The sequence below is a fragment of the Acanthochromis polyacanthus genome, chromosome 10, assembly GCF_021347895.1.
Source record: "Acanthochromis polyacanthus isolate Apoly-LR-REF ecotype Palm Island chromosome 10, KAUST_Apoly_ChrSc, whole genome shotgun sequence".
Lineage (NCBI taxonomy): Eukaryota > Metazoa > Chordata > Actinopteri > Pomacentridae > Acanthochromis > Acanthochromis polyacanthus.
In genome coordinates, this window is record NC_067122.1 from 4644307 (window position 1) to 4658825 (window position 14519).

Consider the following 14519-nt stretch of genomic DNA (forward strand, 5'->3'; position numbering starts at 1 on the left):
CTGATGTAAAGAAAGTTTTGCTTTGTAGGAAACCCTTCAGGTTGGTGCTGAGACCAGTATTTGCAGATCAGAAAGCCAGAGAGAGAGAAAGGACAAAGAGAAAACTCCAGGAGAGAGAGAGGACACCAAGTTAATGGCATGCAGTTGTAGCATATAAAGAGGAGAGGCATTTGGTGCATAGTGGGAGGGCCTGCAACAGCCTGGTCCTATAGCAGCATAACGAAGGTGTGGTTCAGGGTCACCTGAGAAGTCCTCATTAGAAGCTTAATCAAAAGCAAATGAAATGTCATTGCTTGATGTTGTTCCACTGTCCCGTTCACAGTCCGGTTGTGTCTTTGTCTCTCTGTGTTGACAGGTTCTCCCCCTGGAGAATAAGATGCAGAGGCCTCAGAAATTCACCCTTGTTTTGTACGTGGGGATGGGCATCGTCACCTTCCTCTACATCAGCCTCGGTACCATAGGTTATATGTGCTTTGGAAATGACATAGTTGGGAGCATCACTCTCAATCTGCCAAACTGCTGGTGAGAAAACGTCCTCATTCTCTCGATTACACACAAATGTGAGCGTTTCATCAGGAGGGGTTTGACAATGAAGGTGTTCTTTTCTGAAGCTTGATTTGTATATGCTTCTTAAAGCCTTTTAAACTCGCACTTCCAATTTAAAGGTGAATATATGATATGATGAAAGCACAGATATGGTCCAAACAAGCACCTGTTTCTTTGTATGTGTCATACAGTCCTTGTAGCCATACATTTGCTGCCACACGGGTGCAGGAACTAAACATGAAATTTCAAGAAGCTTCTCAGTTCTGCTTCTTTTGCTTCATCGCACACGTGCTTAGCCTGTGAACAGTGCAATCAGAAAAAGTGTTTTTGAAGTTAAATAAGATATCCATAAAAATACGCGATATATATCTAAAGAAAAAAAACCTGCACTGTAAGTTAAAGGACTAGGTTTATCTTGGCTGACAGGAAGTGTTCCCCTAGTGGCATCTCATCTCAGACCAATGATAAAAACACACAAGATTCTGGACTAACAGCTATCATAACCTCTTTTTATGTGTTAGACCCATGGCACTGGCAGTTGATGCCACTGAGAGAGGCCAAAGTTCTGTCATATTCTCAGCTAAAGTTTTAAGTTTAAGTCGATTCAATGAGGCAAGTTTCATATCTTCCAAAAGCCTTTTAAAGGGTTACACATAAAAACTAATCTGTAATATGTGTAGCTATGAAATCAACACTGGCTTCATGGGAACAAGCTGCAGTTTATGGGAAAATTGTTTACTTTTTGTAGTTACATGGTACATAGAAATGTTCACCTCCAGCCATGCCTGTCAACACGCATTTACGCTGGGTACAACATTAGTAGCTTCATAATTAGTTTTCATAATAAATTATCTGTGACGTGGAAAAAGGACTGACCAGGATCTGATAACACTTTGTACTTTTCCTCACTTTAGACAGGTGAGCTGTCGCACAGAGTCACAATTTATAGCTGCAGATAAATGTGGCCGTCCTCAGTTGAGCTTTCCTTGTTGCGGAAATCAAAAATAAACTGACCTGTTAGTTATTTGGACAGTTTGTCAGCAGCTATTAGTTTAGATTTAGTCTGTAATTGCGTTATTGTGCGTCGTACATCACTTGTGGTGTGGGTCTCGCCGGCACTGTGGGGTATTTTTGCATGAAGCTGTCAGACACATTAATGGAAAAACGACCTGTGTCTGAATGACGAGAGCGCCGGCACTGTGGTGGATTGATGAAAATAATCATTGTGTTGATTTTAAGCTATGTGCACCTATGAGGAGTGCCGTCATGCCCTGAAGTTGTCTGGACTGGTGGCGGTTATGTCCAGAATTTTCTTTTGAACATGTGCACATAAACGAGCTGTAGTTCTAAACATCACTCCCTGTTGGGCTTTTTTACATATCATAAATATTTTTATGTCACGTTCACTTTTACCAGACAGTCACAGAACAGAACTGGAAGTGGCTGCAAGCGAACAAGAGATGGACTGCTTCAGATAGCACAACATCTTAAGGGTGCTGTTATTTACTGATGCCAAACTTGGAGAGGAGAAAACACAAGTTCACTCAATTTCTGTTCGTGGTTGCTGTTGTTTTTTTCCCTCTTTTCATGACCCCAGCGGTTGTTCTGCTTCATCCTCTGAAGCTGTAAACAGGGTTACGATGGGGAGCTGGAGTCCTTGTTTAATTTGTTGTACCCAATGCCATTTGTGTATTGAGTGTGTAGTGCCAACTGGTGTGCAGCCAGCAGCCCTTACCGGAGGGGACTGTGGTAAATTTATCAAATAGACCCGGTGGTTTAGCCTGCTTTCAGCTGGATATGCTGTTGACTGGTTTAGAAAGGATAAAAATGTGGGAGATGTGTAGAAAAGTATTTATTGTGCCACGAACCTATACTCTCAAGTCTGATACCTGCATCAAAATCTAGCTATAAATTCTTTGCTATTTAAATGTTGCTCTCATTTTTAGATATTCCTAAATTAGCTTTGTTTTATGGAACTGTGCAGCGTCTGAGTGTAGACAGACCAAAGAGAGTGAAGGGAATGAGGAGGTTTTGTTCCGGTTTGCCCTTACCTGTAGCTGAAGTAGTTTTCTTGGGCTGCGGATCTTTGCTGCATATGCTAACTCCTCAGTTCCTTTGTTGTCCAAACTAATTATCTTCTTGTGCAACAGTTGGCACTTTGGAGATCCAGATATTGAGAAAATCTAATCTAACATATCAACTTTTAGTCAACACTCTATGTGAGTTACAGATACAGATTCATATCCATCCTTCTCAGATTATTAGTTCTGGCTAATACTTTCCTCCTCTGAAGAGAACAGCACATCCTACAAGAAGGACAATCACAAATCTGCTGTAATTACCCACATAAGTTAGTAAGATGATGCCCACCTCACAGAGCAAACTATACTCATGAGCTAATGTGTCTTGTGGTTTTGTCGAACACAATCATTCTTATTGTCTCCTGATGAAAAAGCTCAGGCAATAAACTTAGTGAAACCAAAATACTCAGATCAGATTTGTGTGCTCATTACTTGTTACTATCACCAGAGCTGCAGGAGAGAGACGTCTATCGAAATGCCTTCCGTGACTGGACCAGTAGCGCTAATTAGTGGAATAGATTGGCTGTTCAATGAGGTTGAAAACTCAAACACTGTAATTACCAGCGTCTCTGTTTGAAACACCGAGCAGAAGACTGTCAGTGTTTGTTGTTTGTTTTACGAGGACGAGCAATGGATTCCTCTTCAGCTCGTAATATGTTTCTGATGGATTTTGAAAATGAAAATTGAGGCCTTGCACTGATGCTTGTTTGTTGCTTTATGAAAAGTTTTGATTGGCTGCATCTCAGTAGACTTTTAAATATTACCACAGTTTTTTTTTTTGTTTTTTTTTTGCAGCTGTGACTTTGCTCTTCTAATCGGTTTAAGCCTGTTGTTCTCTGTCTTGCATTTCCTTGACTCTTTCCCATCTCTGTCATTTTCTCCCCTCTCTTTCCATCACCAGGACATACCAGGCTGTGAAGCTGCTGTACTGCTTCGGTATCTTCATCACCTTCGCTCTGCAGTTCTACGTTCCAGCAGAGATCCTCATACCTCCTGTAGTGGCTCGTGTGTCGGAGAGGTGGGAGATAGCCGTCGACCTGCTGCTCCGCACCGTTTTGGTCATCTTCACCTGTAAGTATAAACCCGTCGACCAAGTAGTGCAGTTTGCTGGACAGTGGGATGAATCAATATATGGCTGCTTGTTTTCAGCAGCAGGGATACACCCTTGTGGCTGATCGGTGTATACTGTCATACTATGTAATAAACGAGAAAAAGATTTGGGATGTCCCAATACATATTGTGTCAAACATAGCACGCCAAAAATACCCAGGTATCCGCCTACATCAGGTCAGATATGGCAGTACAGAAGCTAGCAGGCTTCTCTGGCTATTCTGGCCTATAATTTGTGCAGTTATGTCGCGTATGTCGCTGTGTCTTGGAAGAGTCTAAATGAGTCGGAGTTGCTGAGCGTACCCAGATGGACACCAGCTCCTTTTTTTTTGTTATGTTTTGTGCGCCTCAGACTGCGACGGTCAAAGCCTGAGTTGCAATATTGTGATGTTGTAATGTGTCATAGTAGTATACATACTGCATGAAACGGTTCGTATTTTGTAAGGGCAGCTGCAGTGATACATAAAGTAAATAAGTATGGATTAAAGCTGAAAGTAGTCATCTGTGTGGCTGCATTTTTTTTAAACAGATGGCCACTTTCCAACCAGCAGTTTGTATGTCAAAGTTCAACAACCAACATGGCAGACGTCTAAAAACAGTGAGCTAACCTATCAGTCACAAACCTCAGCAGTACTTGTGGAGGAATCACCGGCTATAGTTGTATTTTCAGAAACCATACAAAAATCGGATAGCTGATCTGCTCCTAGTCTGTGGTTTTCATGAGTTAATATGCTGCAAATGCCATTTATGTTGATTTAGAGTTCATTTAGGCTACACTATGGAACATTTAGTTCATCTGCAGATAACGTGCAGATTGGGGTTTTTTTCCCGCGAACAATCAAGTGATTGGAAAGTTTTCCACTTTAGGCGGCCAAAGCATAAAATATGAAGTTTACCGCTGTTGCTATTGATGGTAAATTATTTCATGTATTTTTACTATCGTTGTCAATTAGTTACCGTATACATATTAGTTTATAGGTCATTATTTTAGTGTAGTTTAATAAAACTGTAGTCCATCATTGAGTAAACCTCCTGATTCCGTCTTATTTAAAGGTGCTGTGTCGAGTTTTGACCTCTAGTAGCACTACAGAGAAGTCATTTTGTCATTTTGGTTCCCGTTTGGGGCTGCACAGTGGTTAGCACTTTCGCCTTGCAGCAAGAAGATCCCCGGTTCAAATCCCGGCCTGGGATCTTTCTGCATGGAGTTTGCATGTTCTCCCTGTGCATGCGTGGGTTTTCTCCGGGCACTCCGGCTTCCTCCCACAGTCCAAAAACATGCTGGCGACCTGTCCAGGGTGTCCCCTGCCTTCGCCTGAGTCAGCTGGGATAGGCTCCAGCACCCCCCGCGACCCTCTTGAGGATAAAGCGGTGTATAGAGATTAGATGGATGGTTCCCGTTTGATTTGTGTTTAGAACACAGACACACAATCGAGGGCGTTGGTGTGCTCATAGCATGTAGGTTAGGTGACATGATTCCTATCTGTGATTTCACCCAGTTCTACAAATCTACTAATGGTGGTACCAAGCGTTGTAAATGTTGAATAACTAAAGATAAAATGAAAAGTACAGTTCACATCTTTAGAATTGGTGGACAGCACTGCACGTAAAATGTTCTGGTTGCCTTTCCAAACTCCACAGGTGTGAGACAAAAGGCTTAGAGATTTTAATACAAACCAAACAACTGACAGAAGTAGGGAGTCTTACCTGCTCTGCGCTGCCAGGTGTCATTATTTTGCTGTTGTCTATAACTCTTAGTTCCATAACTCCATTTCTGCTAAAGTTACCATCACTTGATTACTGGCTTCTAACCCAAGCACTGACGTCAGCTCATTATACATTCTGATTACGTCCTCTACAGTGGAGTTCAGTAGAACACCGGTATTTCAGTCCTGTGCAGGAACAAGAGAACAGCACCTAGTTTGTGACTCCTTCCTGGCAGCTGTAATGCTTTTCAGCGTACTTCTGCTGTGTGCCTCGTTTCTTTTATTGTATTTTTTATTCGGCTCGTTTGTGCAAAAATGGAACAGTGACAGTCAGCAAGCCAGTTGGCACTTAAAAGGAATCCCAGCCAACAAATGAAGGTGTTTTTTTTCTTTAATGACTCATAAAATGACAAGCAGCTCAAGGTGTGCAAGCGGACTACATCTAAGATCTGCCTCTTCGTTTGTACGCCTGCTTCTAAGCAACTTATCGGGAAGTAAAAGGACAGGTGAATCAATTTAGAAATAGAAAAGCAAAGCAACAGATGCATCGTTAAAGGGTTGCTGGTCTTGCATTGGGTGTGAAGACTTAGTTAGAAAGCCTAATGAGAGTTGCATCTCATCTCTCAGTAACAATAGTTTAAGTGATTACCAGAATCAGCTGAATTTAATGAAGTGGACGCTGATTCCGTAAGAACTATTGAGCGACTTCAGTTAGCACTTTGCGACTGATTAGTTCCAGGTACTCCCACAGGTCGTACAGACCCGTAGTACCTGGAAGAATGCTGTTTGAGTTTCCACTTCAATTGTGGCGATCAGGCAAATTAGTCAGAGACAGTTTCAAAACAAGGGCTGTAAATGAAAGCGGGTAATAAAAAGGACACTAGAGACTCCGGTCTGCTCTTTCTATTTTCTCTTCATTTTTGCTTCACTGTCTGTCATTAGTTCTCCTTTTTTTTATTATTTGCTTTGAAGCCGATGGGCTAACTTTGTTTTTAAAGCTGATAATCGTTAAAAAAAAGTCCATCCATCAGACCTAATGCAAGGATGGTGCCTAGTAGTGGTGCCAGACACTTCCTCATTTCGTAAATACACAAGTTCCACTTAACGTAAGCTGACAGATGAAAAATGTTGAGATCTGCAAACTACACACAGATAGCTACTGACCCGTACCGTAAAGCAGGAGAGTCACTTGTTAAAGAGTCACTTGTTACAACACAGACTAACCTTTTGAAGTACAGGCGATTTCTGGGTGTTTATTCACTGTGGGCCCATTTTCATTACAGTATAAAGTCCTGCACCTCTATGCAGACAGCGCAACTATGGCTAGGATGAGAAAGAACTCAGAAATGTTTTCTGTGCTGCATAAAATGTTATAATTCTATAAGTCATATAAGAAAACCAAAGTTAAATTTCCTAATATATTTTACAAAAATTTGGGAAAAAAAATAAAATATGTGCAACAATTTGCAAAAAAACTGAAGGATCCACGTGCTACATCTAATAGCTACAAATGAAAGTAAATATAATATTGGCTATTTGACAATTTATTTACATTTTACAACCTTTACAGACTTTTTCCACACAACTTTGCAAATCAAGTCTAGAGAGATATTTTACCATGCTGAATGCATCTTCCAACAATTTGCTGACAGCTTGACTCACTACTGCTTTTTGCTTTTTGACCCAATATGCTTTTAATTTCTGAGTTTTCACAGTTCAGCAAAAAGCATGCAGAATATTTGCCACGTTGGTTGCAGCGGACTCGCTCTTTGCTTCTCGAGGAGTACGGCACTTTGAGTTGCTTTCTACAGGATCTGGTGCACTACAGGTCTCATTTGATAATTTTTCCAAAAATGAAGTGATTGATGAAATATCACAATTTTAAACTTACTTTTAGTTATTTTTCCTGACGAAACCGTACGCCACCTGCAATATGTTTGTGGACCAATAGACAAGTGAATTCTTTCTGTTGTTTTCAGTTTCTTGCTCTGATAAATGATAGAATTTTGTTACAGAGGGTTACGTTCCTTAAAATATTAAAGGTCCCTCGGAATGGCAGTGGAAATGTCCTAAACATGCAGAAAGCAATTCCAGTGCAGCTTTTTATCTGCCAAACATGGAAGAATTTAGTCAAATGAGTCACATTTATTACAACCCTCTGTTGTTGGATCTTCTTCTGCCTGTTGCTGTTTCTGCTCTTCCTAAGATAAATTAATTGAGTGCTGTTGTATATTTCATTTAGAATCCTTTTAAAGATGCACTAAATCATATTTTTTGAATGCAAATGGAACAGTGAAGCATTTTTAGACTCCTCTCCAGTAACTGTGGCTACTGTATTAGAAGAAATGTGTAAAATGTTATTTTTGGCCATTATTTGTAGAAATAGAGGTCAAATGTTGAGACTAGTAGATGGGACAGCTGTTCTCATGGAAAGAGAAATTAAATAGAGGGCAGCGTTGCTTTATAATATTCTGTTTCTGACCACACTGAGCCAGCAATCATGTGAAGTCTTCATGCTTCATATGAATATGTTGATCTGTGTGAAACACAAAGTGCCACCTTGAAGACTTATCTGGTTATTTTTCACACGGCTCCTATATTAAGATGCTCCAGTTTCTGTTCCCATGTGTCTGCAGTTCTGCATGCGAGTGTCTTTATGAGGACCAATTTCCATTTTAAACAACTGGAGTGAGGTTATTTTGGTCGTCACCTTCGCAAACCCCTTCAAAGACCTGTTTCCAGAGGAGCTGGAATGAGGTTTAGGTTAGGGTTGGACTTGTGCTCTTTAGGTTAAGATACAGCGCTAAGGATTGTACAGTGCCTTTAAAAAGTAGTTTGCAAGGTCTCCCCTTTACCTGCTTTTCAACTTTGAATCTCAGTCTATTTAACTGAGCTTTTTTTGACAAGAATTTACCAAAAATATTCTTTCATGTCAAAGTGAAAACAAATGTCTACAAAGTATTGTCAGTTAATTAAACATATATACAATCTGAGCCACTGACACTCGTATTTTCTTGTAAGTTCTGGTTGAAACTGCCAAATCAAATTGCCAATAATTTAATGCTGAGAAGCAACAAAAGGAGAAAACTTCCAACACTTTATTCAGGCACTGTATGTCCTCAAATGTCTGTCTGTGTAGTGGTGAGCCCTTAAGGTATCTCTCTCTGTTGACCAACTCTTGATTGCCTGCGCATCTCGAGGAGTGGATGTGTGTTTCTGAAAGTGTTTTGTGCATCTACAGCCGCATGTGTGTCCATCCAGGCATGTAAGTGGGTGTTGGCCTCTCCTTGATGGGATAAGTGCCAAGAGGATGGAAATGAAACCCAATAACTTCACCGACATGCGTTCTCCCAACTCATGGAGAATGCATGTGTCTGTGAGGCACATGCATTCCCCCGTCTGCTCTTCTCCCCCAGTTTCAAGCCGCAGCAAACAGTTCCCCGTAATAGCTCTGCTCAGCTATTTATAGTCCTTAAATTGCTATTGATTCCCATCTAGCCAGAACTGCTGATTTTTAACTCCGTTGTCGTCTCGTGCTTCCCCAATCCGACTGCTGTGATTCGAGGTAGAGATGCCGAGGCACGTTGAAGTCAGCAGAGGGCATACTTCTACCTATTTAAAGATCATTTTATTGACTTTACAGCAGCGAGGGTTGATAGGTCCAATCTATGTGAGAAGATCACTAGAGTGAGATATGGATGGGTGTTTGTCTTTGAAAAGACACACAAATGTTTTGTTTATAAAAATCTGCCTATACTTTATCAGAGGACAGGCACATTCTTTCTTTTACAAGAGGTTAAACCAGAGGTGTCAAACATACAGCCCACGGGCCAAAACTGGCCAGCAGAGGGTCCAATCCGGCCCGCAGGACGACTTTGCAAAGTGTAAAAATTACAGAGACGGTATTTACTACAGTTTTTCAGTAAAAGTAACTGCTATTTTAGATTTGTCCACTGCACTGCCACAACTTTTAGGTATTTTTTACATATATATTTTGCACATTTCTAAGGCAGGGGAACAAGTTAACCTTCTTCTTTAATGGTTCCTACTTTATTTTGTATTGTGTGGTGGTCAGGATTACCACACAGATGTGGAAATGAATGTAAATTTAAAATAAATTCTAGATCTTGACAGCTTATTTTAATCATAAAGTAAAATATTATATCATTTACTTCCTGGCACCTGTGACTAAATGTTTTGTGCCTTTGCAGACACATTTTGATCTGTAAATTGTAATTTGTAAATGATAAACTGAGGCATAATATTGTAGAAATTGCACATATTTTTCTTGAGAAATTTCAGGTTGTTCATAATGTTTTGTAAAAAGATCACTCTGATACCTGAGGGGCACGTGCTTTGCTGTGAACTGGTTGCCTCAACTGAACTTTTCTTGTGGTCTTGTTCAGGAGTGGCGGTTGAAACAAAATTTAAATCGTCTTGTAGATTGCTGGCTGTACTGGATGGTCATGACGATGGTGAAAAAGAAGAGGCTAAAGCTCCGTGTCTACATGTCGGTGTAGTTTTCCCCTTTGCTTGCCTTTCAACATTGAATCTCGATCAAATTCATTTTTGCTTTTTTGGACAAGAATTTCAAAAGCAAATGCTCTGTCAAAGGGGAAACAAATTTCTGCAAAGTATTCTTTTCTTGTAAGGCGTCTACAGTGAGGCACTGTAAACAAATTATGACTCTCACTTACCCTTCATTATGTTTGGATGGATACAAAAAGCTGGGCCGGTTTTAGCCCGTGGGCTGAATGAGTTAATGGATATTAGGGGCCAAGATAAATCTTTGTCTGGTCTCACTCTCAAGCTTGATTTATGGGTCTGCACTAATTCTGCGTAGATGCAACATGGGGTAGAAGACTGCAGAGTTACCTGAAGTGCATTCTGGGGACAGCATTGACTGTAGTAACTGTGATTTGTCTGCTTGGTAGTCATATGCTGCCATATTTATTTGCGCAAAGATAATACTTGTCTGAAGCAGAAATATAGCATCCTGTCAATGCATCTGGGATGTTTATTATGCAAATGTAATAGAAGGTATTCTGCCAATAGCTGTGCTTCCATGACATTTTGCGAAAATGTAGATTGAACTTGTTTAAAGCAAATAAACTGGACTGTGTAGTGCTGTCAGGCAGCAGCACTGGCTGTGTTGCTCCTTGCTTTAAGAAACTAAGAAAAGAAGCGGAAAGCAACACTAGTTGATTGCCAATCGCTATAATACCTTGAAGACAAAAAAAAAATAGCAATGGTTTGACCATCTGCAAGAGAAATCTTCAGCATTGTTTATCCACCAGAAAAGGTGTAATTGTTCTTTCATGTCAGACGATAAAAAATCAGAAACATCTGATGGAAAGGATGTTTCCTTCTCTCGTGATGCACATTTGCTCTTTTTCCAAAATGCCAAGAACCACTTCAAGTTAGGGCTGCAACTAACGACGCGTCGAGTAATCGTCTGAGCACGATACGTCATCAAAAGCAGAAGTGAGCGTGCAATGCAACAGAAATCAGCATCCGACCGGAACACGGACGGACGTCTGCGCTGCATCGTGCATGTATTATGTATGCACGATGCAGCGCCGATGTCCGTCCGTGTTCCGCGCTCCGGTCGGACGGTGATTTCTGTTGCATTGCACGCTCACTTCCGCTTTTGATGACGTATCGTGCTCAAACGATTAGTCGATGCGTCATTAGTTGCAGCCCTACTTCAAGTGAGCGTTAAGACTTTTTTTATTGCAAAATCTTCAATTCCTGCCATTTAGGTGAACTTTTTTCTAATGCCATGCTAAATCCACATAAAGATATAGTATGGAAATGCAGCTAATGTTGCTCGAGCGCTGTGTAAACTAGCCTTTGGTGTAGATTCAGCACAGGACTACAAATCAAGCTCTGGATGCGAAATGAGAAGCTCCAACATCTGGGAGATGATCATGACAGAAGCTGTTACTCTTTGTCAGTTGAATTGGACTTGCATGTGATTGCCTCTTCTGCGTTTTTCCACAAGCAACCCAGACCAGAGCAAGAAGGGGAAAAGAATATATTGGAATAGCAATAGATAGATGTTATTGCAAAGTGCCTCTGGTAAAAGTAGCCCCCTTGAATAGCTTAATCCAGTAAGCATGCTCATAAAACATTCTGAGACAGGCTCCACTGATCCTTCAAGAGAGCCACATTTTGTGCTTTGATTACATTCTAAGCAAACTGTGATTGATGGAACTAATTAAACCGTGAACAGGTGGATGTTGAATGGCAGCCTGACATGATACCGACCAGTGCTTCTTTCAAAAATGAGACACAGTTCACTGTCGGTCTTGAGGCTCTTTAAAGAAAGAGGCAAAGTCAGGCCTTCAAAACAGCTTACTTTGTCAAAAACAAGGAACTGAAGGAGTAACTGAGTTTGCAGCAGGCAGAGTAAAATCGATGACCAATCTTCAAGTAATAAGGAGGATGGAAGCTCAGGTTCTCATTTTATTGTGTTTACAATGAATATACATGTAGGCTGGAGAATCAAATCAGGAGCGCTGTGGTAGAATGCTGATCTGTTACCATTTGATAACATAAATTAGATTTCTTTCTGTATTTAAAAGTAATAAGGGCCTTTTTTTCAGCATACGATGCACCCTTTCCATGAAATTGGAATGCTGTTATCTACATTATATCTAATGCGTTTTTAACTTGTAGATTAAATTAAAGTTTGCTGTGACAGCAGCGGCAGCACAGTAGTTCCATGAATTTGTCTGCAAGCACAGAACAAAGTGGTCTGTAATTACAATGCTTAACCCTCATTGTAATACTTTGATATTATAGATAGAGTGTTACTGGAGGGCATAAGACTTTTTTAAAACTTTTGTGACATTTTCCAAATTTTCAGTTTTCATCTTGAAATTCAATGTCAGTGAAGTTACCATTTATGGTTCCTTGCCCGTTAGTGGTTAAAAAACAAAACAAAACATTCCAAGAAATGTATATGTCATCACGAAGCACAACTACTCAACTGTTAAATGTGTGAATTTTGCCAACTAACCATGGTTAGTTTTGATGTTTCAACCAAAAATATGGAAGAGGGCCGAGCCACATGTCCTTTTCCAACAAAAGAGAAAGTTTGACACGTTCCAGGCCTCTGCTGATTGGACAAATAACACGATGTCATGTTCTATAATGTAGAGGGATCTTGGAAGATTGGCTGGATGAAAACCACATGCTTCTCGACCTCACTGAAGCAGATATTTAACGTGTGTGCAGTTACCTAATATGATCATTTTGCCCCATAAAGGGTTAAGTGCTTTCTAACCTGAGAGGGTTACCTGCAGATTCATCCCTCGTTTTAAGTCAGTACGTTGTGAAGTATAGTTCTCTAAATACTCTTTAAATGAAAATCAAAGAAGGAAAATCACTGACGGCCTGGCACGAATGCAAACAAGCAGCCATTAACTTTTTTAAAACTCAATTTTAATCCACTTCTGTACTTAAACTATCTAAACACTTGTTTTCTGTAACTGTCTAAACAGTTTCTAAGCACATCAGAGCAGCCTGTAAAAAGCTCTCTTGTCAAACTGGGATCAGCTGCATCAGTGGCACACTCAAGCAGAGTTAGTTCTCCAGCTCATGAGTAGTCCATCCATAGCCGCATGGGTATGGGGCAGTGTTTTGAACCCTTATAGCTAACAATGTGCACTTGTGGAGATGGTAAGTGCTTCGTATAAAAGCCTCACCTGAATGATGAATATTATGAACGCAATTTAAATTGGCCGTTAGGGAGATGCAAAGAGTTCTTAATATTGCAGATACATGTGGAGATCTCAGTGTGATTTTCATATGGATGCAGATTTCACAACATCAAGGAGTGCTTAAGGTCTTTTTATTGTGCATGCTTTATTGGACAGAGTTGCACAAAGGGGATGGTAACTTTGAAAAATAATTACCAAAGTCTTTCCCTCCTGGAAATATCCAGTCTCAGTTCATTGCCATTCCCTCCTCACTACACTTCACACGAATGAAACCTTGTCATTTGTCTTCATTTCCTTTATTAGCTGTGATTGGGGCCTGCAGAGAATTATGCAGATAGAATTTGCCATGCTGTACAAGTCTCTGCACACGCATGCTGATAAGCTAATAAAAGGGAATATATGCATACATGTGCCTCTTCATGTCTGCAGGTCATTTGCAAGGCAGCCTTTGTTTTCATTGCCGATGAGTGAAGCGTGCGTGTGTGTGAATGTGTTGTGAATGTGGAAACGCTGTAGCAAGAAAAGACTTTCTTCCAGCAGGATCCAACGGATGAATGTTTGAATGACGGAAGGTAGCGATGGCGGACCGGTCGCTTCTACATGCACGTGTGCGAGTAAGAGATTGCTTTTGGTTTTGAATCGGGATGCAACAGGAGATTGAAGCAGTGCAGAGTCGTCTGCGTACGAGTAGAGTAAATCTTGAAGAGAATACCTCTGAGAGTTTCAGTTTTTGAAACCAGAGCAGGTGTTAGTTCTTGGCTGTCCAAAGTATGGAACTTTTGTCTTCCTTTTCCTTTTGCTGCTGCTCCAGTTGTATTTTAGTGATTTATTTTTTTATTTAGCCTTTGTTTTACCAGGTGAGCTAATTGAGAACAGGTTCTCATTTTCGATAACGACCTGGCCATTTTTCTGCTGTTGAGTGAGTGTCTAGTAAAAGGCAGGCAAAGAGAGAAGCCCTCAAACTGCCCTCCACAACATTTTCTTTTAATCGTGCATAAAGATGAAGAGTATATCTTAAAATTAAGATGGAGCATGACCTTGACACCACCACTCAAACAGCAATACTGTTCAGGAGAGATGTGCAGCCCTTAGATTCAACTGAAGGATGTTTCATCTTAAAAGTTATTACCTTTCTTGAAAGAGGGAAAACTTTTATGTGAATGAGTGTCTGGGTTTTGAATGTCTCAGTCTTTAGTGCAAGAAGCGTGCCATTTTGTCTTGTTAACTCTGAATGTCTTGGCGTTTGTTGTTTAACATTTTTAAACGTCTTTCCTTGACATGAGGTCAATCAGCCCATTGCTGATCTCGGTTGCAGCATGCGTCGAAAAAATGGCTTTCAAATGGTGGAAAAT

The 14519-nt window shown here is 40.5% G+C and overlaps 1 protein-coding gene across 1 annotated transcript in view; it reads left to right on the forward strand.

Moving 5' to 3' along the window:
• slc36a1 (solute carrier family 36 member 1) overlaps positions 1-14519 on the forward strand; it is a 60007-nt gene that overhangs the window by 20176 nt on the left and 25312 nt on the right. The window contains exons 10-11 of the mRNA XM_022203084.2: positions 356-522; positions 3529-3698. Of these exons, the coding sequence (XP_022058776.1) occupies positions 356-522; positions 3529-3698 (337 nt within the window). The remainder of the gene's footprint in view (positions 1-355; positions 523-3528; positions 3699-14519) is intronic.